Consider the following 25,414-nt stretch of genomic DNA (forward strand, 5'->3'; position numbering starts at 1 on the left):
TGTTAGAAATGGTAATTTTTGATGAGTATTCATGTCAAAAGATTCATCATTTATTTTTGAGTGTGTGTGGGATTTATAGCTGTTTTTATCATTTCCCATTTAAATATATTCATGTATCTGAATGTATAGAGTCTAAAAGAGTATACAGAAATGGTAGGTAATTATCTTCATGGTAGGATTTGTGTGATTAATTTTATGTATTCGAACATGTATAATAAAGAAATAAAGGTAAAAACAGTAAACACCATTTACGAACCAGTGTAAAGAATTAAATAGTGCTAATCTGTTATTTTGGCCTTATTTGAAGCCTAACATGACAGTGTATTAGGATAGAAGATGCATCTCTAAATCATCAAATCCTTATCTTTTAAATCTTTGTGATGCATCAGTCAGGTCATTGAAGCCCAGATGCATGAATCTTCTTCATGTTAAAAACGGCATGTCCTAATAAGGAAGAAATGCACAATGACTTGAATTCTGAAGTATGTGGTGAATTCATGTTCAGTGGGAGCCTTGATTAGATAATGGTAGAGGAAGGTACTGGGATTGCTTCCTACAGGTGAAGCATTAGTTTTATGTAACAGTTGATTTGCATCATGACGCAGCTGGATTTAAATTCTTCCTGTTTACAGAAAATTGCTTTTATATTATATATGTCATGCATCAGTCATAAAATAATTTTTAAAATATATTTAATTATGAGTAGCAAGGGGAAACTTCCCAAATGCCCACCAAAGCAAAATACAAACAAGCAGTTAATAATATTGAGCCATCAACAACTACCACCACCTCCAGATTTCAGACTCTTCTTTTTAAACTGTGGAGTTATCTGAGGTAGTTCTCATGGTTTTTCAAATCTCTATTTGCAATTTGCAGTTGAAAAAAAAAAGATATTTCTCTGACTGAATATTCATACCTCTCTGACTGAATTTTTAATGTGTTATTAATATCCTTTAAAATTGTTTCTAGTAAGTTCTTTTTCTGCTAAGTGGTGTTACTAGAGACAAGTCTGTTCCATTCTCCATTTAAGTAGTGATTTATCCTCTTGATAGCCTTTATTCTTACGTGTCTGTGACCCTTATTCATGGATATACAAAAGAAAGAGACATGAGGACTTGTCATTCAAGTTGCCTACAAAAATTGTTAGGCCTTTGCAGTTACAACCACAGAATCCAGTAAAATAAGACTTGGAGGAAGAAAAAAAAAAAATTGAGATATGGAATGATACCAGGAAAGAAAACTCAGAGGTTCTTTATTTTGTCTTTTCATTTTCTTAGAAAAATTAGTATGTGTGTGTTGTGGGGGGGAGAGATAGCAAGAGACAGTGTGTATGTGTATTAGAAGAAGGTATTGGGACTGTTGCCTATAGATTAAGCAGTCGTTATATGCTTATTTGCAGTATTTTGGTGGTTGGAAGAGAAAAGCCGTCATAACACCGCATAATAACAGTTTTGGTATAGTTAACAACAAAGATGCTACTTTTTAGGATGATCACTTATTACCAAAATTTTTAAAATTGTTCAGAGGTGGGACTTGTTCAAAGGCAGGATTGTTTAAGAAAAGGTCAGTGAGATCTGGAAGTATATAGCATTTATATTCATGTGAAGCTACAGATCCTAGTCAAGATTGATACAAAATACCGGAATAGTAAATCAAGCCATTATTTGTAATTTTGTCTATTATACCATGTATATAAAATTTCTAAATGCTGGTACAAAATGATGGTGTATCTTCTCTGGCATTATAGTCTTCTAAGCACTTGTTAAAATTATGAATATATTATTAGCCTTTGATATTCTGAAATGTTGAACTTTTGATCTTGAGTGACTGATTTTCCAGACAACTTTTGTATGCTATTCATGTAAATGCTAGACCTTATTATTTTACTTTTCTAACCCATATAAGGTCATAGTACAGTTTACAAATTTCAAAGTCACTAATCTGTGTAGGCATTATGATGTCTGGTATGGTTTGATTTGAATCTGTTTTCCTTTGATCCCAGATTCGCCACATTTGAAGAAGGTAAAATTGCACTTGAGGAATTAGAATGATGATCTTAGCCTCTTGTGTTTTGTGTCCCAATATATTGAAGTAGAATTTTGGAATACATTATGAAATAGTAAAGTTTATAGCTTAAGCAAAACACCCGACTGCTGAAGAAACCGTTTTTCCTCTGGCATTTCTTTAAGTGAAGAACAGAAGCAAGTACTAGAAAGAAATTTGAAACCTTGAATAATTATTTTCAGTTTTCTTTGTATTTTGGGTAAAGCCCACCTGCTTCTAAAATAAGAGTTCAGTATTCATATATAGTAGTTTGGGCCAAACAGTTGCCACTCAGGCCTAAAAATGGTTAGAAACAGCTAAATATAGTGTTTTGTATATTTCCATAAATATAAAGTGGTTGAGCTTCACAGGTATGACAGATATATGCCATGATTATGTAATGTTTCAATATAATTTGTATTTTAAAAGTATTTTGTTAACAGAAAAATTAACTGATGATCAAATTTGGAAATGAAGGTTCTGTTTTTCTTTTGTGTCTCAGTATATTTTATAGTAAATAGGCCAGTTGATTGATTTTGAAATGTATAAAATGTTATTCTGAAGTTATATTGTGTAAACTTTGACTAGAGTCAAGAACTTTATCATAGTATTACTATTCGGTGACATTGTTGCTTTAAAAAATTAGAAAAAATTATTTGCCTTATTGCAGAGTTTAAAAAGTTATGTTTATTTTGTAAAATAATCATCTGCTATTGAATACTGTACTATTTTAGAGTATTGTCTACAATCTATTATGAACTGTTGATTTAATGACATTATGAAATATCAAAATATAAAATCTTTTCGTGGGTTATATTAAACAAGATGGGTTATATTAAAACAAAGTCATTTTTTAATTGCATAATTAGATTGTAGCTTTTCGAAAGAGGGTTCCCACGAGTGAAGTGTTTTCAAAGTAAGAATATATAAAAATAAAATTTAGGGTTTTAGTCATAGCCTTACCCTTTAATTCATGGCAAATAAAATTTGTCTTTCAGACTGCATATGGCTACATCTTGTTTTTTCATATTACATCTACAAGAGGGGACAAGTACCTTTATGAACCAGTGTATCCCAAGTAAGTTTGTTGTCTTTCATTCTTCTAATAATTGGTTTGCGTAATTTGTATTCATAAAAACATTCCAATTTTGCATTGTGTGAAGTGAATAAAGACAAGCCTGTACTTTAAAAATAGTATTTCAGAAATTACCTAGTCTTTGAACTGTCATTAATTGAGTAAAGAATTCTGTTGCTAAAAAAAAAGTCTGAGAATCTTAGGTGAATGTACTGTGTCCCTTCTTGGACATTGAGGGTCACTACTAATATACTCTAGCATTATTAAGGAGGAACTAAAAAATCATGAGGGGAAGAGAGGAAATGTCAGGAAAGTTACAGGCACTTTTTCCTGTATATTTTTGTATGTGCGTAGAAAAAAATGTGTACCCCAAACAGTGGTTACCTCTTGGATAGAACTTGAAGGAACATGGACTTTGATCTTCAAATTATGTTGTTCTGTATATTTTGCATTCTCTTCCTTAATTTTTTTGCCGTACTTTTGAAATAAAAGAATATACCAATTTTAAAGCATATCCTCTTTTTTTTTTAAGATTTTATTTATTTATGAGAGAGAGAGAGTGAGAGTGAGCGAGCATTAGCAGAGGTGAAGGGGGGCAGAGGGAAAAGCAAACTCCCCACTGAGCAGAGAGCCTGATGTGGGGCTCAATCCCAGGACCCTGAGATCATGACCTGAGCCAAAGGCAGATGCTTAACCAACTGAGCCACCTAGGTGTCCCCTTTTTTTTTTTTTTTTTAAAAGAAACATCAAACCATGAAAGCTGGATGACTATATAGGAGATGGCCAGAGTTTATTAGGTATATAAGAAGTTAGAGGGAAAGTAGATTTCAATATATGAAAGTTTACATTTCTGAAAATTAACAGGAAGAAAGAACAACATTAAAAAGGCAAGTAAGAAACTGGGGAGATTTTTTTCAGTAAATAGGACCCAGGTTTACTATTTTTATATTTTATAAAATATTATATTTTAGGTAATTTTTTTTTATAAAATATATTTTAAGGAGACATAAAAATTGCTAAGAAACACAAAGATTTCAAAAGGTAAATAGGTAAAAACTATCTCATAAGAGGAAATATAACTAACAAATACAAGAGAAACTTGTCAATTAGTAACTCAAACTAAACACTAGTAACTCAAAGCATTAAATACAAATTTTTTAGAAACCTACACATTTTAATATGTGAAAGTCTTTTTTTATAATTAAAAATTTTTTAAAGATTTATTTATTTTAGAGAGAACACATGCGTGCATGTGAGCTGAGGGAGGGGGAGAGGGAGAGAGAAAATCCTCAAGAAGACTCCCCACTGAGCATGGAGACCAACATGGAGCTTTATCCCAGGACCCTAGGATCATGACATGAGCCAAAATCAAGAGCCAGCTGCTTAACCGACTGAGCCACCCCAGCGCCTCAGTATGTAAAAATAGTCTTTTTTTTTTTTTTTTTTTTATTACTCTGCTAGCAGAGGAATATTAAAATATGTTCTTAGACGCTTCTGGTAGTAGATATACAAAAATGTGTGATAATCAAGAATTTTAGTATGAAAGTTAACTGTGGTATATTCTCAAATAATATGCAGTCATTAAATATATTTCAAAAAATTTACAAATGTGAGAACTTGATCATATTAAAATGCCAAGTGAAGAAACGAGTCTCACAAAATTATATATGTAATATGACCACAACAACTTTGCAAAAGAAAACAACAGAAATTATCTTAAAGAGTAATGTATATTTATAGTAATTGCTCCTGAATGGTAGAACTGTAGTGATTTTTCATCTTCTTTCAACTCTTGAATTTTCCAGAATTTTTGATTTGCATACACTATATTCAATGTGATTAAAAAAAAAAAAACTATTTGAAAAATGTGTAACAAAAAGCCAAAATGTTTTTTAAAAATTGTGTTATGAGGGGCGCCTGGGTGGCTCAGTCGGTTGGGCGTCTGCTTTTGGCTCGGGTCATGATTCTGGGGTTCTGGGATTGAGCCCCGCATTGGGCTCCTTGCTCAGCGGGAAGCCTGCTTCTCCCTCTGCCCCTCCCCCCCGCTCATGATCTCTCTCTCTCTCGCTGTGTCTCTCTGTCAAATAAAATCTTTAAAAAAAAAATTGTGTTATGAAAGTTGTTTAATACTTGTCGAAATTCTTGAGAAAACACTTTGGCCATGTAGAATGTAACTCCGATCCCCTTATCATAGATTTTAAGGAGCTATCTAGATTTTCTTGATGCCGTAAGTCACTTGTTTTTGTGATCTGGTATTAGTTGAGATGTAAGTTGAATTTTGGAAATCTTTTATACTAATTTGATTTTTTCAATCAATAGAAATCTTTAATGCAAAAACCCTTTCAATATATAAATTGTACTGTTTAAAATGTTATGGACATTTTGATAATATGTATTTAGAAATTTTAAATTCAGTTTTGTGGATAATATAAAACTTGTTTTTTCATTCTAAGCGATAATTTTGTGAGCCTTTTGAAGAACTATGTAATCAGTGTTTTTAATTACCTTGTACATTTTGAACTAGCATATTTGAACCCATTTTATTGCTCTATTTAGACATGCTCCTGAAAATACTTGATTAATTTATACTAGTATAGGTAGGCAGGATGGGGAGATAATATCTCTTGACGCAGTGAAAAATACCATTTCCATTATTTCAAGTCACTAACATGATTTCATATGTTTACAGCGATTTGGAATAGTATTTTGAGGCTCACTTTTTTGTTGCAGAGAATTTAAAAAGAGTTTCTACCTTCTGATTTTAAGACTCCAGAGGATGCCCCTTAACTAAGTAGTAGTGCTGATAGTGCATGAACTTTGCTGTGTTTGACTGTATGTTGGACTAGAGAACTACAGAAAATACGTTGTATTTCTTTTTTTTTTTAAATACGTTGTATTTCTTAAAAATTTGGGCTTTTTTCCAGTATATCGACGATCACAGGTTTCAATGTGTGACTTAGTAGAATGTGTATCGCCTTTGTATGGCATGAGTAGAGTGTTGCCTTAGCTAAAGGGCTAGGCTTTGGCATCATGTAGACCTGGCATTGAATATCCACTGTTCTCTTCCCATCCGGATAACTTCTGTCAAGTTATTTAATATCTCCAAAACCTCAGTTTCTTCATCTGTGGAATGAGGTAGCAGTAGTAATTATTTCATAGGATTAAATGAGATCATGCATATTAAATGTTTAGATAACTGCCTAGTATGTGGGAATGTATGTTTTTCCTTCACCAAATTTTTACTTCATTTCTTATATTTAAAGTGATTTTATATATGTAAGTATATAAGAAGTGATTTAATATGTAAATCATATTTTATATGTATAGTATATGTTAAATGACTTAATTTTTAATATTTCACTTGATAATGTACTTCTTTCCCAATTTAACTTCTAATAACTGCTACATAAAATCAAACATATCTTATAGGGAAACAGTTTTGTAGAGCAGAGCACATTAGAAACATCCTGTTGTGTATTTTAGTGCTGGACTGCTGTCTAGTCGGGTTACTTAGCCTGCTTAGGTGTTTAGTTTTTCTGTAGAACCTGTTTGTAAAATGGGAATAAAAATATTTTTTCTTCATTGTTTTGAGGATTATAGGAGTTCATGTTTTTAAAACTGGGAAAGTGGTTCATATATGGGTTTGAGGAGAGTTTAAAAAAATGTTTAATGTTAATGTTTAAAAAAATGATAAACGAATTATCATTGTCATCTGTGCCATTGTAAGCACTTAGGCAGGTCAAGACACTGTTCTGAGCATTTTTTCGAACTCATTTAATCTTGGTAACAACCCTGTGAGGTAGTTAGGTACAATTACTGCAGCACAGAGAGGCCAACTAACTTAGCAGTAGTCACTCATTAGTAGTGGCATGGCCATGATTCAGACATAAGTGCTGTAGCTCCCAAGTGTATACTCTTAAACCACCAGTACTTTACTGCCTCAGCCTTATTTATGCCCATCTAGTCATCTACTGCTTTGGGTTTTTTTTGAGGAGTAGTAAATCAAAAACAGGAGAAATGATCTGGAGTGGTTTATATATGTAATAGTTGTGAAGAATAGAAGCAGTGTAATTGAGGCCAGTAGTTAGTCATACTCTTCTCAATTACAGAAAGAAACACTGTTGTCTCTTATTTCTCTTCTTTAAATTTTATGAGTTCATCATATGAGTTTTTCTGGAGTATCTCAACTTCCCTGTATTATGTGACAGCATCTTAACCTTAGACTGCATATCATTTTCCATTATGCTCCACCTGAGAACAGGTCGGATGTCCCTGTGATCTTTCATAGTTTCCACATAGTGGTGTTTCCAGCATCCTTCCTTTTCATGTTGGGAGTCAGCCTTCAACAATGGTGGCAGTCTTACCACATGACGATGCCTCAAGGGTCATTTGCTCTGATTAATGTTTCAATTGTTTCGATCTTTTTTGTACATTTCACTCTATATTAAAACGTCCCTTCGTGTTAGCTACACAGACTATTGGACAGAGTTGTCCACTAAAGGTCTGTCTTGGCATTTTCTTTCATATCTTGGAACTTGCATTGAAATTTATGGAGGAAACTCTGGCAGAATAAATTAGAAATAACTTGTGTATAGCTTTAGAATGTGCTGATTTGTTTATATTTAAATATGAGTGTAGTAGATCTTGAAACTGCAAATCATATTTAATTTTATCATAAAATAATTTCAACAAATATGTCATAATGTATACTTTGTTAAGAGTAGAGACTTTTTTCTTCTGTCTTTCCACTCTTACTGTCAACCTCCTCTTTTGCCAGACACCAGTTTTACTAGTAAGAGGACAAAGTTCCAAAAAAAAAAAAAAAAAAAAAGTTATACTAAAATTCAGTACATTTAATTATCAAATGTTAAAGATATAGAGATTATTTTCTCAGGGGAAAAAAAACAACACTACAGAACAACTATCAAAACTCAAACCTCTTGGGACGCCTGGGTGGCTCAGTTGGTTAAGCATCTGCCTTCAGCTCAGGTCATGATCCCAGGGTCTTGGGAAGGAGCCCAGGATCGGGCTCCCTGCTCCTCGGGGAGCCTGCTTCTCCCTCTCCCTCTGTCCTTCCACCCCCTATGCGCTTGTGCTCACTCACTCTCTCTCAAATTAATACATAAAATCTTAAAAAAAACAAAAAAACCTCAAACCTCTTGTTTCCTTTTCCCTACCCTCAACATAGTTTATTAGTTTTGAGACTTCTTACTAGCTGACTGTTAATGAAGTAGTGTCAGGTGGGAAGCAGGTAGATGATAATAGCTCATTGAGGTTAGCAGTTTCTAATCACAACACAGCTTACCCAGTGAAAAATCCTGAAACATTTAAGGGACAGAAACATTTACTGAAATTACATCACATTTAGAGGAGAAAAGGTCTGAATTAGAGGTGTGAAAGTTTCCTTCAACATTTGTTACTTCCTTTTTGCTAATAAATTTTTAGTGTTTTCTGGAAAATAAACTTTAACTGCTTTTTTCCCCCCTTAAGGCTCTGTAGATTTAGAGTGTTATTTCTAACAGTGTACCTTGTTACAAATTCAGTTTGTAAACTTGACAAGTATGTTAGTTATCCTAACATTTTTGAGTCCATTTGATCTTCTCAAAATATTACATTGTGTAGTTTGATTTCAATATGTATACATTCTATAAATGTAGGTGTGTATTGAACTTTACATATTTTGTGTCAATTAGCTTACATCATAATTGCATGAGCACTTACTAATAATAAGATTGATAGTGATGTTATTGTATAAATTCTGGGCACTGAAAACTACTCCCCTGTTGGCCACACTTCTAACACTAGCACCCGGAATGCAAAGAATGATAGAAGTGTTAAAATCTCTGCTCAAATCAGAAAGTCACAGTGTTCTTATCAGACTGAAGGCTTTCTGAATGTGTGATAATGTAAACAAAAAAATTTTTTTTAAATGTAAAGGCCTGGTGATAAGGATACTTCATCTTTCAGGAACACTCTTTATCCATCCATCTTTTCATTTAAATTTTGATTTTTTGATGCTCCAGAACTGTTGTAGATACTGAGAATACAACAGTGGGTAAAGGAAGAAAAACCAGATGAAACACTGTGCTCATAGAGCTTGCACTCTTCTAGTAGATGGTGATAAATAAGGAAAATACATTACAAATTAGGTGATAACGTTTCTATGGAGAAAAATAAAGTAGGGAATTGGATTAGGAAGTAGGGACACAGCTTGAAATAAAGTGGTCGGGGTCTTCACTGAGAAAGATGACATTTGAAAAGATCTCAGACTAGGAAACAAAACATACCAAGGAAAGAGCATTCTGGATTGGAGAGGTTTAACAGGTAAGAAGTTAGTAACATTATTGTGAATATATTTTAGGTTCTACCTAATAATTTACAGTTTAAGTTAGAAGTTGGGGTGGAGGGGCGCCTAGGTGGCTCAGTTGGTTAAGTGTCAAACTCTTGATTTCAGCTCAGGGTCATGATCTCAGGGTTGTGAGATCAACCTTCACATCAGTCTCTGCGCTAGGTGTGGAGCCCGCTTAAGATTGTCTCTCCTACTCCTCTGCTCCTCCCTTCCCCCTGCTCATGAACTCTGTCTCTCTAAAATAAATAACTAATTAATAATAAAAGTTAGAAGTGGGGAATTTTTTATTAGGTGTACAAATACGGAAAATTATGTTCTGATTTTTAAGTAACTTAATCCTGGGGAGGCCTATGGCCAGTTCCCTTTTTTTGTAAATGCTACCACCATTTACTTGAATTTATTTACTCTTCCTGCTCAGTAACTTCAGTAGCCAATCTTTATCGTGTCCAGTGTATTCTGCCTTTTATATATTCTACTTATTCAACCTTGGGTGTGTCTCTGTATTTCTTCCCAATCCCCAGCAACACTACTTTACTTTGGGTTTTGTCTCTTTTCTCCTGGATTATTGTAATATTGTCTTAAAAACATATTTTATGGTTTTCCCCTAAGTGAATTTTTAATACAAAATTTAATTGCCATTTTCCTACATAAAAATTTTCTGTGGTTTTCTTAGCTTTCAGGATTAATTCATGTTGCTTTCTTTTTTTTGAGTTTTATTTTACTCATCTGAAAAATAGAGTTAATACTTTCTACTTCAGAAAGATATCATTAGGATGAAATCAGCACCATAAATTACTGTACAGTACCTACAGTAATGCTTTAGTGTTCCCCAGGTTTTTGTTCTGAGTTCCCTTCTCCATATTCTACCTGGCTTTAATTATTCAGTATATGTGGATGAGATCCAGATCTGTTTCTTTAATTTAGTACTACTTTCTTGAGCCAGGACAGCTCCATTTAGATGGCTCTGCAGGCCACCTCAGATTCATCTTGTCTCAACCTAACTCATCTTCTCCCTTCCAAGGAAGCCAAATATGCTGTTGCTTTTCTAACATTTTTTGCAGTTACCATGATCTTCCTATAGTTGCAGGAGGTTGAAACCTTGGAATCTTTTATTTCCTTACTTCTTATATTTGTTTGGTAATCAGGTTGCACTGTATTGACTGATAGCTCTTCCGTGTCTCTAAAATTTGCCTCTGTTTCACTCTCCTTGTCTTAGTAGGGGCCTTTAGGGCCTCTCCTTGCTTATTGGAAAAGCTAATTTACTAACTCATTCTCTTCCTCTAGTCTTTCTCCTACCTACAGAAATCCATCCTTTGCATTGATAGCAGATTTTTTTTTTTCAAAACAGACTTGATAATGTGGCTTCCTGTCTCAGAAACTATTTTTAAAGGTCTGTATTAACTTTATTCTAAATCAGTTTAACACCTGTCTCTAATGATACAGAAACACTAACAATGTGCATCAGTACTTTCTGGAATGATAATATTTTAGAAAGATCCTATGAGTAAACTTTATTTCCATTTTTTTTTATTGTAGTAAAACACATATAACATTTTTACCATCCTAACCATTTTCTGAGTATACAGTTATATTTCATGTAAGTGGAATCATACAGTGTTTAACTTATGACTGGCTTATATCACTCAGCATAATGTCCTCAAGGTTCATCCATATTGTAGCATATTTCAGAATTTCCTACTTTTTAAGGCTAAATACATGTATATACAGGCATACCTTGTTGCACTTCACAGATCCTGTTATTACAGATTGCAGGTTTGTGCAACCCTGTATTGAACACATCTATTGGTGTCCTTTCTTCAATAGCACTTGTGCATTTCATGTCTGTCACAGTTTGGTAATTAGCAATATTTCAAGCTTTGTCATGATCACTATTGGTCATGGTGATCTGGACCAGTGATTTTGGATGTTCTTAATGTGATTGTTTTGAGGTGCCATGGACTACACTCAGAGACCATGGTGAGTTCAGGGGGAAGTGCTGTGCGCGTTCTGTCTGCTGCACTGGCCAGTGCCCTGTCTTCCTCCCTCACCTCTTCATTCCCAGGACACAGCGATATCGAAATCACGTCAGTCAGTAACGCTGCGGCGGCCTGTGTTCAACTGAAAGGAGAAGCCAGACGCCTCTCACTTTTGGTCAAAAGCTAGACACGGTTAAAGCTTAGTGAGGAAGGCATGTGGAAAGCTGAGGCCTCTTGTGCCAGTTAGCCAAGTTGTGAATGTGAAGGAAAAGCTCCTGAAGGAAATTAAAAGGGCCACCCCGGTGAACACACGAATGATAGGAAAGTGAAACAGCTTTATTGCTGACGTGGAGAACGTTTGGTGGATAAAAGGTCAAGCCAGCCATGACATTCCCTTCAGCCAAAGCCTAACCCAGAGCGAGGCCCTGACTCTCTTCAATTCCGTGAAGGAAGAGGGGAGGAAGCTGCAGAAGCAAAGTCTGAAGCTAGCAGAGATCGGTTCCTGAGGTTTAAGGAAGGAAGCCGTGTCCGGGGCGTAAAAGTGCAAGGCGAAGCAGGAGGTGCCGATGGAGGAGCTGCGGCAAGTGATCCAGAAGATGGAGCCGAGGTCATTACCGAAGGCGGCTCCACCGACCCACAGATTTTCAGTGTGGGTGCGAGAGCCTCCCACAGGAAGAAGATGCCATCTAGGACTTTCCTGGCTAGAGAGGAGAAGTCAGTGCCTGCCTTCCAAGCTTCCAAGGACAGGCTGATCGTCTTGTTGGGGCCAGTGCAGTTGGCGACTGCTAACTTGTAGCAGGTGCTTCTTTATCATTTCTCAAATCCTAGGGCCCGTAGGAGTTATGGTAAATCTACTCAGCCTGTGCTCTGTAAATGGAACAGCAGAGCCTGGAGGACAGCACATCTGTTTACAGCATGGTTTACTGAATGTTTTAAGCCCACTGTTGAGACCCGCTAAGGAAGGGAAAAAAGTAGATTCCTTTCACACTATCATCACTTATTGACTCTGCACCTGATCGTCGCACAAGAGTTCTGACGGAGTCGGGACAATGAGATTTATGTTGTTCTCATGTCTGCTAACACAACATCCATTCTTCAGCCCATGGATCAAAGAGTCATTTCAACTTGCAAGTCTTTTTAAAATTTTTAAACTAATTATATTTTTTATTGGAATATAACTTATAGTGTCATCCTGGTTTCAAGTGTACAGGGGTACAGTATGACGACTGAACGGTTCCATGCATGACTCGGTGCTTATCATGTTAAGTGTGCTCTTGATTCCCTTGATCTCTTTCACCCATCCCTCCCACCCACCTCCCCTCTGGCAGTCTCCATTTGGTTCTCTGTATTTGAGAGTCTTTGTCTCTTTTTTCTTTGTTTCATTTCTTATTCAAGTCTTCTTATTTAAGAAGTATGTTTCATAGGACTCTACTTGCCGTACATAGTGATTCCTCTGATGGATCTGGGCAAAGTCAATTGAAAACCTTCTGGGAAGGATTCACCATCCTAGATGCCATGAAGAATATTCATGATTCGTGGGGTGAGATCAACATATCAACGTTGTTAGGAATTTGGAAGGAGTAGATTCCAGTCTTCATGGATGACTTTGAGGGGTTCAAGACTTCAGAGGAAGAGGTCACTGCAGAAGTGGTGGAAATAGCAAGAGAACCAGAATTAGAAGTGGAGCCTGAAGATGGGAAGGAACTGCTGCCATCTCAGGATACAGCTTGGACGGATGAAGAGTTGCTGCTGAGGCATGAGCAAAGAAAGTGGTTTCTTGAGGTGGGATCCACTCCTGGTGAAGGTGCTGTGAAGACTGTTGAAATGACAACAAAGGATTTAGAATATTGCATCGGCTTAGTTGATAGAGCAGCGACTGGGTTTGAGAGGATTGACACCAATTTTGAAAGTTCTGTCGGTAAAAGCTATCAAACAGCATTGCAGGCTGCAGAGAAAGTTTCACGAAAGGAAGAGTCAGTTGATGCACCGAACTTCATTGTTGTTTTAAGATAAAGTGGCCTCAGCCACTTCAGCAACCACCTTCAGCAGCCACCACCAGCAAAAAGATTTCGAGTTGCAGAAAGCTCAGATGATAGCATTTGGTAGCAATCAAATGTTTTTTAATTAAGCTATGTACATTGTATTTTTGAACATAATGCTATTGCATACCTTAAAAAACCACAGTATAGTGTAAATATAACTTTTATATGCTCTGGAAGACCAAAAAATTCATCTGACTTGCTTTTGCTCGCTGTGGTGGTCTGGAACCGAAGCTGCACTATCTCTTAAGTATGTCTGTACCACATTTTGCTTATTTATTCCTCTGTTGTTGGACATTTGGGTTTTCATATTTTATCTGTTGTGAATAATGCTGCAATGAATATGTGTGTTCACATGTGTCTTTGAGACCTGGATTTCATTTTATTTGGGTTTATACCCCAGAGTAGAATTGCTATATTATATGGTAATTCTGTTTTTAATTTTTTGAGGAACTGCTGTGACATTTTTCTCAGTGTTTGTATCTTTTCACATTCCCAACAGAGCACAAGGGTTCTAATTCCTACACATCCTTGCCAACACTTCCTTTCTGTTTTTGTTTGTTTTTAGTTTTGATTTGTAGTTCCCTAATGATTAGTGATGTTGAGTATTTTCTCTCTGTTGGAGTCCTTTATTGAATCAGCTTGTTTGGTTTTTGTTGTTGAGTTTTAGGAATTCTCTACATATTTGGGATATTAATGCCTTATAAACATTTGTTGCTCTCTAGTCACCACAAAATGACGGGCACGCTCTGACCTGGCATTTAGAACCTACTTTTCCCTTACTTTTAACGCACTGAAACCACAGTTCCTGTGTAATGTCTCTGTTCATTTGCTATTTGTTTTTTTGGTGTGCCTCCCCAACTGTGCATTTTATATAACAAAGCTCTGTGAGGTAGTTGAGAAGCTGAAGGCAAACATCTTAACATAAAACTTTTCTCTCAACTCTCTTATTCTCCCTTGTACCCAAGAAAAAGCTGATCCCTCATGTACAGTCCTATAGCACTTAAAAAAAATTTACGCTGGTAATCCATGACTGTGTGCTTATGAAAACAAAGAAACAATGAAAAGTGAAATTGTGATGAACCTTATCTGTTTTTTTTAGATTCCAATCCCAGTTTGCTCTGCAGTTAGCTTTTTTATCTCTTGGGTAAATAAATACCTTGGAGTAGAATTGCTGCGTCATATCACATGTCTGGTGATTTTAGATTGGATGATGGAAATTGTGTGACATTATTGAGTGTCTGAGTTTTCTTCTTTTCCTTTAGGGAATGTTGAGATTATTTTGAATGGCAACTTAGTTGTAGATCTCCTTAATCCTTTTGAGGCTTGTTTGTGTTTTTTTAAGGTGGGTTCAACCTTTCCGGTAGCTTAGCTGAGCCATTCTGAGCTGTCCATGGAATGTCCTAGCCCTTAACAAGGTCTCTTGTCTCTGGTCAACTGGAATGGCTCCCAGCCCTGTATGAGCTTTGCAGCCCCAAACCCTGACAGTTATTCTTTGGCAGGCAGTGTGGGGGTCTCACCATATATTTACACAGCTTAGTGTTCACAAAGACTCGAGGGGAGCCTTTCTCTGGATCTTCTGCCTCTGGTACTCTTTTCCAGAACTGGCTGCTTCTACTTCCCTGAATGTAACAAGACTGTCATACTGTGTTTGGGTTCTCCTGCCCGACATGGCAGTCTGGAAAATGATTTCTGTCAGAAAAGTTTTTTTGTTTTTCTTCACAGTCTTGTGCTTCCTGTTATCCAGTGTCTCAGCATAGTTGTTGCCTCTATTTTGTCCAGTTTTTTTTATTGTTTCTGTAGGGCTACTTTGGTACTAGTTCCTCTCTCAGTATAATAATAAAGTGGCCACCTGCCCATCAGTCAACTTGAACAGTTTTGCATCTTTTTTCATTGGAATGTGTTTTACCACATCCAGATACCATTATTTTATTTCATCCAGAAATACTTTGATTATTGATATTCTAGTAAATCTTGTGTTGACTACAAATGATGACACATGAGGTATGGAGTGTGAGGAAAGAAACCTTTCTGAGCCTTTCCATAACTATAATTGGAGAACCAAAGCCTCTTGGTCCCAGAATTCATCTAGGATTGCCAGAACTTACTAGAGTAAGTGTAACGCATTCCAAAATCTTTTTAAGATTCAAAAAGCTGAGTTGCTGAGGAGCAGATCTTACAAGTTGTCATCACAAAGTGATGGATATCTTGACTAATGTTGTTATGGTAATTGCTTAATAATATACATGTATATCAAATTATTATGTTTTGTGTCTTAAACTTACACAGATTCTGTCAGTTAACCTCAATAAAATAAGCGAAAAAATAGATTTGAAAATCTGGAATGAGATTCCTCTTCATTGTTATTATCAAACACTTGTTGTATGCCTCCTATTATTATTTGTACGGGGTGCTAGAGAGGTATAAGATGCAACTGAAGAGAGAACTATTTAGAGATAATGGCGATATAAAGCAGCAAATGCCAAGTGAATGAAAGTCCCCCAAATTTATAATAGCATTAGGGGAAAGTGCTAGGTTGTCAGGGGAAGTTTTGTATTTAGGATTTGAGCTATACTTGGAGGGAAAGATCAGACTTAGGTTAAGTTAACGTTGATAGGAGAAATACGGTATAATTAGCTGTACTCTTGAAGTTCCTGTCCATCCCCTCCATCTCCCACAGCCATCAGGTTGTGTACCACATTGTTATTTTCTTAGGCTGGTACTGCAAGTATTTGAGATCTCCTGCATAATAGAGTTTGTTGAAATAAATGCCTATTGAATTTTAGTTGTGTAGTGATAGTTTTTAGTATCACTTTATTTAGCCCTCCAAAGCCTACTTGACATAAATTAAAGGCGTTTTTTTTTCTTTAAAGACTTCCTGTAATTTTTGTGACAAATTTCTGAGTACTGTAGTTTGAGTTTTGATTTTTGTCAGTTTCATGGGAAACTGCTTCCTCCTCAAGGCTGTGGGACGTTTGATTAATTGACCTTCCCTATGGAAGCATTTCATTTTTTATTGCCCTTTGGAGACGACGTGTTGACACGAATGCCTTGCATTCATTAGAATGAAAGCTGGGAAACTTTTAATTCATGAAAAATGTATTAGTAAAACAAAACTCTAGAACTGGCTTGATTTCATTTTTCCTACTTTTTAAATGATTGCACTTGATGGTAACTACCTCAGATAAGTACACAGCAGTTTAGAGAGATGGAGAAGAGATTTCATTTGAAATTAGAGATACTGGGTTCTGGTCTGTTTCAGCTTGTCACTAACAGTGACTTTGGAAAAGCTGCTTTTCAAGTCACTTTTTATCCTTTTGTGTATTTATAGAAAGAGAAAAATGACTTAATATGTTCTTAATAAGTTGCAATTGTTATTGTTAAGGTTGCCTTCTGAATTATTAAACATAATCTGCCTTTAAATATTTAAGATAATTTATGCCCAGAGAAGGTGGGGACTTAAGTTCGCTAAATATGTGGATTCTCTTATAATCTATTTCTCCACAAATTCACTAGTAATGTTCCCACTTCAATTTCTGATTTTAGTGAGTTGAGCCTTCTTTTTTTTCCTTAGTTTTTTCAACCTCATTAATATTTTCAAAGTACTAATTTCCTTTCACTGATTTTCTTTTCTTTTCTTTCTCTATTCTCTGTTTTGTTTATATCCACTCCAGTCTTTATTATATCCTTTCTTCTGCTGGTTTTGAGTGTAGTTTGCTCTTCTTTTTCTAGTTCCTTGACATGTAAAATTAGGTTATAGATTTGAGATCTTCTTCTTTAGGCATTTTAGCTCTAAATTTTCCTCTAAGCCCTGTACTTACTGCATCCCTGGTGATGTGTTTTCATTTTCGTTAGTCTCAAAGTATTTTCTAATCTCCCTTTTGGTTTTTTTCTTTGACTTGTTTAAGAGGTGTTGTTTAATTTCCACATGTTTGTGAATTTTCTAGTTTGCCTTTTGTTATTGATGTCTACTTTCACTAAGTTGTAGTCAGAGAAGATATTTTATATAATTTCAGTGTTTTTAAATTTATTGAGACATTTTTGTGGCTGAATATATGTTCTGTCCTGGAGAATGTTATGTGCATTTGAGAAAGAACATGTATTCTGCTGCTGCTGGGTGGAATATTTGTATGAGTCTAAGGTCTGAGTGGTTCACAGTGTTTAGATTCTCTGTTTCCCTTCTGATCCCTGTCAGGTTCTATCCATTATTGAAAGTGGGATTTTTAAAAAATATATTAATTATTCATATGAGAGGGAGCGACAGAGCACAGGTAGGGAGGAGAGGGACAAGCAGGCTCCCTGCTACGCAGGGCTCGATACCAGGACCCAGAGATCAGGACTCGAGCTGAAGGCAGACACCCAACCCACTGAGTCACCCAGGCACCCAAAAGTGGGATATTGAAATTTCCAGCTGTTATTGTAGAACTGTTTCTTCCTTCAGTCTGGTCAGTATTCCCTGCACATGTTTTGGGCTCTGTTGTTATATCTGTATCTGTTTGTAATTGTGATACCTTTTTGCTGAATCTACCCTTTTATTAACGTATACAGATCTTACTTGATTTATGATGGGATTTTTATCTCAGCAGATGCACTACAAATTGAAAATACTGTAAGTTTGAAAATGCATTTAGTATACCTAATTTTCCAAATATTATAGCTTAGCCTATCCTACCTTAGTGTTCAGAACACTCAGATTAGCCTGCAGTTGGCCAAAATCATCTAATACAGAGCCTATTTTATAATAAAGTGTTGAATAGCCCATGTAATTTATTGAATACTGTACTGAAAGTGAAAAACAGAATGATTGTATGGGTATAGACTTTCTGTAAGTGTAGCAGTCGTTTACCCTTGTGATCGCCTGGCTGATGGGGAGCTGTGGCTTGCTGCTGCTGCCCAGCACCACAGGATTATTACCATACTGCATATCCCTAGCCCAGAAAAAGATCAGAATTCGAAATATGGTCTCTACTGAATGTGTATCACTTTCACTTTGTTGTAAAGGTGGAAAAATGTAAGTCAAGTCATTGTAAGTTGAGGCTTGTCTGTAATGTCCTTGTCTCTTGTAACAATTTTTGATTGAAAGTATTTTGTCAGATCTTACTGTAACACCCTGCTCTGTTTAGTTGCCATTTGTTTGAAATGTCTTTTTCCATCCTTTCACTTTCAAACTATTTGTGTCTTAGGATCTAAAGTAAGTCTCTCATAGAAAACTTAGACATGGAATCATGTTATTCTTTTTTTTAAACAACATTCTGACAGTGTTTGCCTTTCAATTAGAGTGTTTAATCCAGTGATATTTAAAGTAATTACTGATAAGGACTTAATGCCATTTTGCTACTTGTTTTCTGTGTGTTATGTTTTTTGTTACTCAGTTCCTCCATTACTGCCTTCTCTTGTATTTGATTTTTTGTGCTGTACCATTTGGTTCCTTTCTCATTTCATTTTCTGGATATGTTTTAGTTATTAGCGGTTACCTTGGGGAGTACAATTGACATCTTACACTCACAACGACCTGAATTGCATTAACAATAATTTAGCTTCAGTAGTATATAAAAAGTATTCTCCTGTTCATATCCATCCCTCCCCTTTTATGTTCTTGTCACACATTATATCTTCATACATTGTGTGCCCATAACATAGATTTATAATTATTATTTTATGCATTGGTCTTTTATTTTTTTATTATGTTAATTACCATACATTACACAATTGATTTTTGATGTAGTGTTTCATGATTCATTGTTTGCGTATAACACCCAGTGCTGCATGTAGAACGTGCCCTCTTTATACCAATCACCAGGCTAACCCATCCTCCCAACCCTCCCCTCTAGAACCCTCAGTTTGTTTTTCAGAGTCCATGATCTCTCATGGTTCGTCTCCCCCTCCGATTTACCCCCCTTCATTCTTACCCTCCTACTATCTCCTTCTTCTTCTTTTTTTTTTAAACATATAATGTATTATTTGTTTCAGAGGTACAGATCTGTGATTCAACAGTCTTGCACAATTCACAGCGCTCACCATAGCACATACCCTCCCCAATGTCTATCACCCAGCCACCCCATCCCTCCCACCCCCCCACCATTCCAGCAACCTTCAGTTTGTTTCCTGAGATTAAGAATTCCTCATATCAGGGAGGTCATGTGATACATGTCTTTCTCTGATTGACTTATTTTGCTCAGCATAACACCCTCCAGCTCCAACCACGTCATTGCATATGGCAAGATTTCATTTTTTTTGATGGCTGCATAATATTCCATTGTGTGTGTGTGTGTATATATATATATACCACATCTTCTTTATCCATTCATCTGTCAATGGACATCTTGGCTTTTTCCATAGTTTGGCTGTGTACTAGCCCTTTATCTGATACGTCATTTGCAAATATCTTCTCTCATTCTGTCGGATGTCTTTTGGTTTTGTTGACTGTTTCTTTTGCTCTGCAAAAGCTTTTTATCTTGATGAGGTCCCAATAGTTCATTTTCGCCCTGGCTTCCCTTGCCTTTAGCGATGTTTCTAGGAAGAAGTTGCTGCGGCTGAGGTCGAAGAGGTTGCTGCCTGTGTTCTCCTTTAGGATGTTGATGGACTCCTGTCTCACGTTTAGGTCTTTCAACCATTTGGAGTCTATTTTTGTGTGTGGTGTAAGGAAATGGTCCAGTTTCATTCTTCTGCAGGTGGCTGTCCAATTTTCCCAACACCATTGTTGAAGAGACTGTCTTTTTTCCATTGGACGTTCTTTCCTGCTTTGTCGAAGATAAGTTGACCATAGAGTTGAGGGTCCATTTCTGGGCTCTCTATTCTGTGCCATTGATCTATGTGTCTGTTTTTGTGCCGGTACCATGCTGTTGATGATGATAGCTTTGTAATAGAGCTTGAAGTCCGGAATCGTGATGTTGCCAGCTTTGCTTTTCTTTTTCAATATTCCTCTGGCTATTCGGGGTTTTTTCTGGTTCCATACAAATTTTAGGATTATTTGTTCCATTTCTTTGAAAAAAGTGGATGGTATTCTGATGGGGATTGCATTGAAAGTGTAGATTGCTCTAGGTAGCATTGACATCTTCGCAATGTTTGTTCTTCCAATCCATGAGCATGGAACGTTTTTCCATTTCTTTGTGTCTTCTTCAGTTTCTTTCATGAGTATTTTATAGTTTTCTGAGTACAGATGCTTTGCCTCCTTGGTTAGATTTATTCCTAGGTATCTTATGGTTTTGGGTGCAGTTGTAAATGGGATCGACTCCTTAATTTCTCTTTCTTCTGTCTTGGTGGTGGTGTATAGGAATGCCACTGATTTCTTTGCATTGATTTTTATATCCTGCCACTTTACTAAATTCCTGTATGAATTCTAGCAGTTTTGGGGTGGAGTCTTTTGTGTTTTCCACATAAAGTATCATATCATCTGCAAAGAGTGAGAGTTTGACTTCTTCTTTGCTGATTTGGATGCCTTTGATTTCTTTTTGTTGTCTGATGGCTGTGGCTAGGACTTGTAATACTGTGTTGAATAGCAGTGGTGAGAGTGGACATCCCTGCTGTGTTCCTGACCTTAGGGGGAAAGCTCTCAGTTTTTCCCCATTGAGAATGGTATTCGCTGTGGGCTTTTCATAGATGGCTTTTATGATATTGAAGTATGTACCCTCTATGCCTATACTCTGAAGAGTTTTGATCAAGAAAGGATGCTGTACTTTGTCAAATGCTTTTTCTGCATCTATTGAGAGGCTCATATGGTTCTTGTTCTTTCTTTTATTAATGTATTGTGTCACATTGATTAGCAGATGTTGAACCAACCTCGCAGCCCAGGGATAAATCCCACTTGGTCGTGGTGAATAATCCTTTTAATGTACTGTTGGATCCTATTGGCTAGTATTTTGGTGAGAATTTTTGCATCCTTGTTCATCAAGGATATTGGTCTCTAATTCTCCTTTATGATGGGGTCTTTGTCTGTTTTGGGGATCACGGTAATGATGGCCTCATAAAACGAGTTTGGAAGTTTTCCTCCCATTTCAATTTTTTGAACAGTTTCAGAAGAAGAAGTATTAATTCTTCTTTAAATGATTGGTAGAATTCCCCTGGGAAGCCATCTGGCCCTGGGCTTTTGTTATTTGGGAGACTTTTGATGACTGCTTCAATTTCCTTAGTGGTTATTGGTCTGTTCAGGTTTTCTATTTCTTCCTGGTTCAGTTTTGGTAGTTGATACATCTCTAGGAATGCACCCATTTCTTCCAGATTATCTCATTTGCTGGCATAGAGTTGCTCATAATACGTTCTTTTAATTGTTTGTATTTCTTTGGTGTTGGTTGTGATCTCTCCTCTTTCACTCATGATTTTGTGGATTTGGGTCATTTCTCTTTTCTTTTTGATAAGTCTGGCCAGGGGTTTATCAATCTTGTTAATTCTTTCAAAGAACCAGCTCCTAGTTTCATTGATCTGTTCTACTGTTCTTTTGGTTTCTAGTTCATTGATTTCTGCTCTGATCTTGATTATTTCTCTTCTGCTGGGTTTAGGCTTTATTTGCTGTTCTTTCTCCAGCTCCTTTAGGTGTAGGGTTAGGTTGTGTAATTGAGACCTTTCTTGTTTCTTGAGAAAGGCTTGTATTGCTCTATACTGTCCTCTTAGGACTGCCTTTGCTGTATCCCAAAGATTTTGAACAAAAATTCATTGGTGTCCATGAATTTTTTTAATTCTTCTTTAATTTCCTGGTTGACCCATTCATTCTTTAGTAGGATGTTCTTTAGCCTCCATGTATTTGAGTTCTTTCCGACTTTCCTCTTGTGATTGAGTTCTAGTTTCAAAGCATTGTGGTCTGAAAATATGCAGGGAATGATCCCAATCTTTTGGTACCGGTTGAGACCTGATTTGTGACCTAGGATGTGATCAATTCTGGAGAATGTTCCATGGGCACTAGAGAAGGAGGTGTATTCCGTTGCTTTGGGATGGAATGTTCTGAATATGTCTGTGAAGTCCATTTGGTCCAGTGTGTCATTTAAAGTCTTTATTTCCTTGTTGATCTTTTGCTTAGATGATCTGTCCATTTCAGTCAGGGGGGTGTTAAAGTCCCCCACTATTATTGTATTGTTGTCAATGTGTTTCTTTGCTTTTGTTATTAATTGCCTTATATAATTGGCTGCTCCCATGTTAGGGGCATAGATATTTACAATTGTTAGATCTTGTTGGATAGACCCTTTAAGTAGGATATAGTGTCCTTCCTCATCTCTTATTACAGTCTTTGGTTTAAAATCTAATTTGTCTGATATAGTGATTGCCACCCCAAGTTTCTCTTGGTGTCCATTAGCATGGTGAATGGTTTTCCACCCCCTCACTTTCAATGTGGGTGTGTCTTTGGGTCTAAAATGAGTCTCTTGCAGACAGCATATCAATGGGTCTTGTTTTTTAATCTAATCTGATAGCCTGTGTCTTTTGATTGGGACATTTAGCCCATTTACATTCAGGGTAGCTATTGAATGGTATGAATTTAGTGCGATTGTATTGCCTGTAAGGTGACTGTTTGTATATTGTCTGTGTTCCTTTCTGGCCTATGTTGCTTTTAGGCTGTCTCTTTGCTTAGAGGATCCCTTTCAATATCTCTTGTAGAGCTGGTTTCGTGTTTGCAAATTCCTTTAGTTTTTGTTTGTCCTGGAAGCTTTTTATCTCTCCTTCTATTTTTTTTTTTTTTTTAAAGATTTTATTTATTTTTTCATGAGAGAGAAGGAGAGAAAGAGAGAGAGAGAGAAGCAGAGGGAGAAACAGGCTCCCAAGTAGCAGGGAGCCCGATGCGGGACTTACTACTTCTATTTTCAGTGACGGCCTAGCTGGATATGGTATTCTTGGCTGCATATTTTTCTCGTTTAGTGCTCTGAATATGTCATGCCAGTCCTTTCTGGCCTGCCAGGTCTCTGTGGATAGATCTGCTGCCATTCTAATATTTCTACCATTGTAGGTTACATATCTCTTCTCCCGAGCTGCTTTCATGATTTTCTCTTTGTCTCTGAGACTCGTAAAGTTTACTATTAGATGTCGCGATGTTGACCTATTTTTACTGATTTTTGAGAGGGGTTCTCTGTGCCTCCTGGATTTTGATGCCTGTTTCCTTCCCTACATTAGGGAAGTTCTCTGCTATAATTGGCTCCAGTATACCTTCTGCCCATCTCTCTCTTTCTTCTTCTTCTGGGATCCCAGTTATTCTAATGTTTCATCTTATGGTATCGCTTATCTCTCGAATTCTGCCTCGTGATCCAGTAGTAGTTTATCTCTTTCTCAGCTTCTTTATATTCCATCATTTGGTCTTCTATATCGCTAATTCTCTCTTCTGCCTCATCCTAGCAGTTAGAGCCCCCATTTTTGATTGCACCTCATTAATAGCCTGTTTGATTTAGACTTGGTTAGATTTTAGTTCTTTTATATCTCCAGAAAGGGTTTCTCTAATAACGTCCATGCTTTTTTCAAGCCCAGCTAGTATCTTTAAAATCATCATTCTGAACTCTAGTTCCGACATCGTACTAATGTCTGTATTGAGTAGGTCCCTGGCAGTCGGTACTGCCTCTCATTCTTTTTGTTGAGGTGATTTTTTCCGTCTTGTCATTTTGTCCAGAGGAGAATAGATGAATGAGAGAACAAAATGCTAACAGGGTAACAACGTCCCCAGAAAATATACACTAAACAAATCAGAAAAGACCTGAAACCAGGGGAAAAGAAAGGGAAAGAAAGAAAAAAGAAAAAAAGAAAAAGATAAAAACAAACAAAAACAAAACAAAACAGAATATGATCGAATATGACCAGGGTGGTGCATAGATCAGTGCCACACACTAGATTTTGGGTGTATTTTGGTCTGTTAGAAGAGAGTGCCTCCCAAAATTTAACGATAGAAAAACTTATAAATGTACAAAAATAAGGGTTAATACGATGAGAGGATGGAATATGAGTGTAAAGATGAAAATTATAAAAGATTTTATAAAAGAAATTGATAAGAAGTTGGTTTAAAAAAGACAGAAGAGGATTTAAAAAAAGAATGTGATTAGGCAGGAGACTCGAACAAAGCCATACACTAGAGATTTATGGTATATTTTGATCTGTTAGAAGAAACTATTTGAAAATTTTATAGAGAGAACAACTTACATATATATACCCAAAATAAGGGTAACTACTATGAAGGGATAGAATGACTGTATAAATGAAAATTAAAAAATACTTTTTTAAAAAAAGAGATTGGTAAGATGGTTGAAAAAGGGAAAAAGAAAAAGACAGTTAAAAATAACTTTGAAAAACTAAAGTATCATGGTAAAAAAAACCATGAATTCTATGTGCAGTATTCCCCTAGTGCTGGATTTCTGCGGTTCTCATTGATCAGTAAACTTGGTCTTGGCTGGCGGTTATTGCTGATCTTCTGCGGGAGGGGCCTGTTGCTGTGGTTCCCAACTGTCTTTGCTGGAGGCAGAATTCCCCCGCCCTTGCTGCGTCGGGGCTAAGCAATCTGCTTGGATTTGTTCTCGGGAGCTTTTGTTCCCTGCAAGCTTTCGGTACACCTTTGGAGGACGGGAGTGAAAATGGCGGCCTCCCAATCTCCCCCCGCGGGAGGAGCTGAGAACTCGGGGCCCCGCTCCTCAGTGCACCCCCAGAGAAAAGCAGTCAGTCACTCCCGTGTCCCCGGTCTCTGGCTGCGCTCCGCGCTCACCCGGCCTGTGACCGAGCGTTTCTATCTCTGGCACCCGACACCATGTGGAGTCTCCAAACCCAGCAGATCCCTGCGTGGCTCCCGTGCCGCTCCTCTCGGGGGAGGAAGGGGAGTCTTCCCGGCTTTGCCGCTTGTTGGGTCCCTGCTGGAGGAGCAGTGGCCCGAGTGTGCCGTGGATCACAGTTTATGCAACCGTGAGCTGAGAGTTCTCTCCTCAGCTCGGTCTGTGCAGTCGGCTTCCCTGCTCCAATCCCTGGGAGCTCTGTTGCACCC

General features: G+C 36.8%; 1 protein-coding gene across 4 annotated transcripts in view; it reads left to right on the forward strand.

The window, feature by feature from the left end:
* Nucleotides 1-25,414, forward strand: part of RIC1 (RIC1 homolog, RAB6A GEF complex partner 1) — a 168,277-nt gene that overhangs the window by 73,251 nt on the left and 69,612 nt on the right. For all 4 annotated transcript variants that reach the window (XM_027615552.2, XM_027615551.2, XM_027615550.2 and 1 more), the window contains one exon: nt 3,042-3,121. In XM_027615552.2, coding sequence (XP_027471353.2) covers nt 3,042-3,121 — 80 coding nt within the window. The remainder of the gene's footprint in view (nt 1-3,041; nt 3,122-25,414) is intronic.

This window comes from Zalophus californianus, chromosome 13 (genome assembly GCF_009762305.2).
Source record: "Zalophus californianus isolate mZalCal1 chromosome 13, mZalCal1.pri.v2, whole genome shotgun sequence".
Lineage (NCBI taxonomy): Eukaryota > Metazoa > Chordata > Mammalia > Carnivora > Otariidae > Zalophus > Zalophus californianus.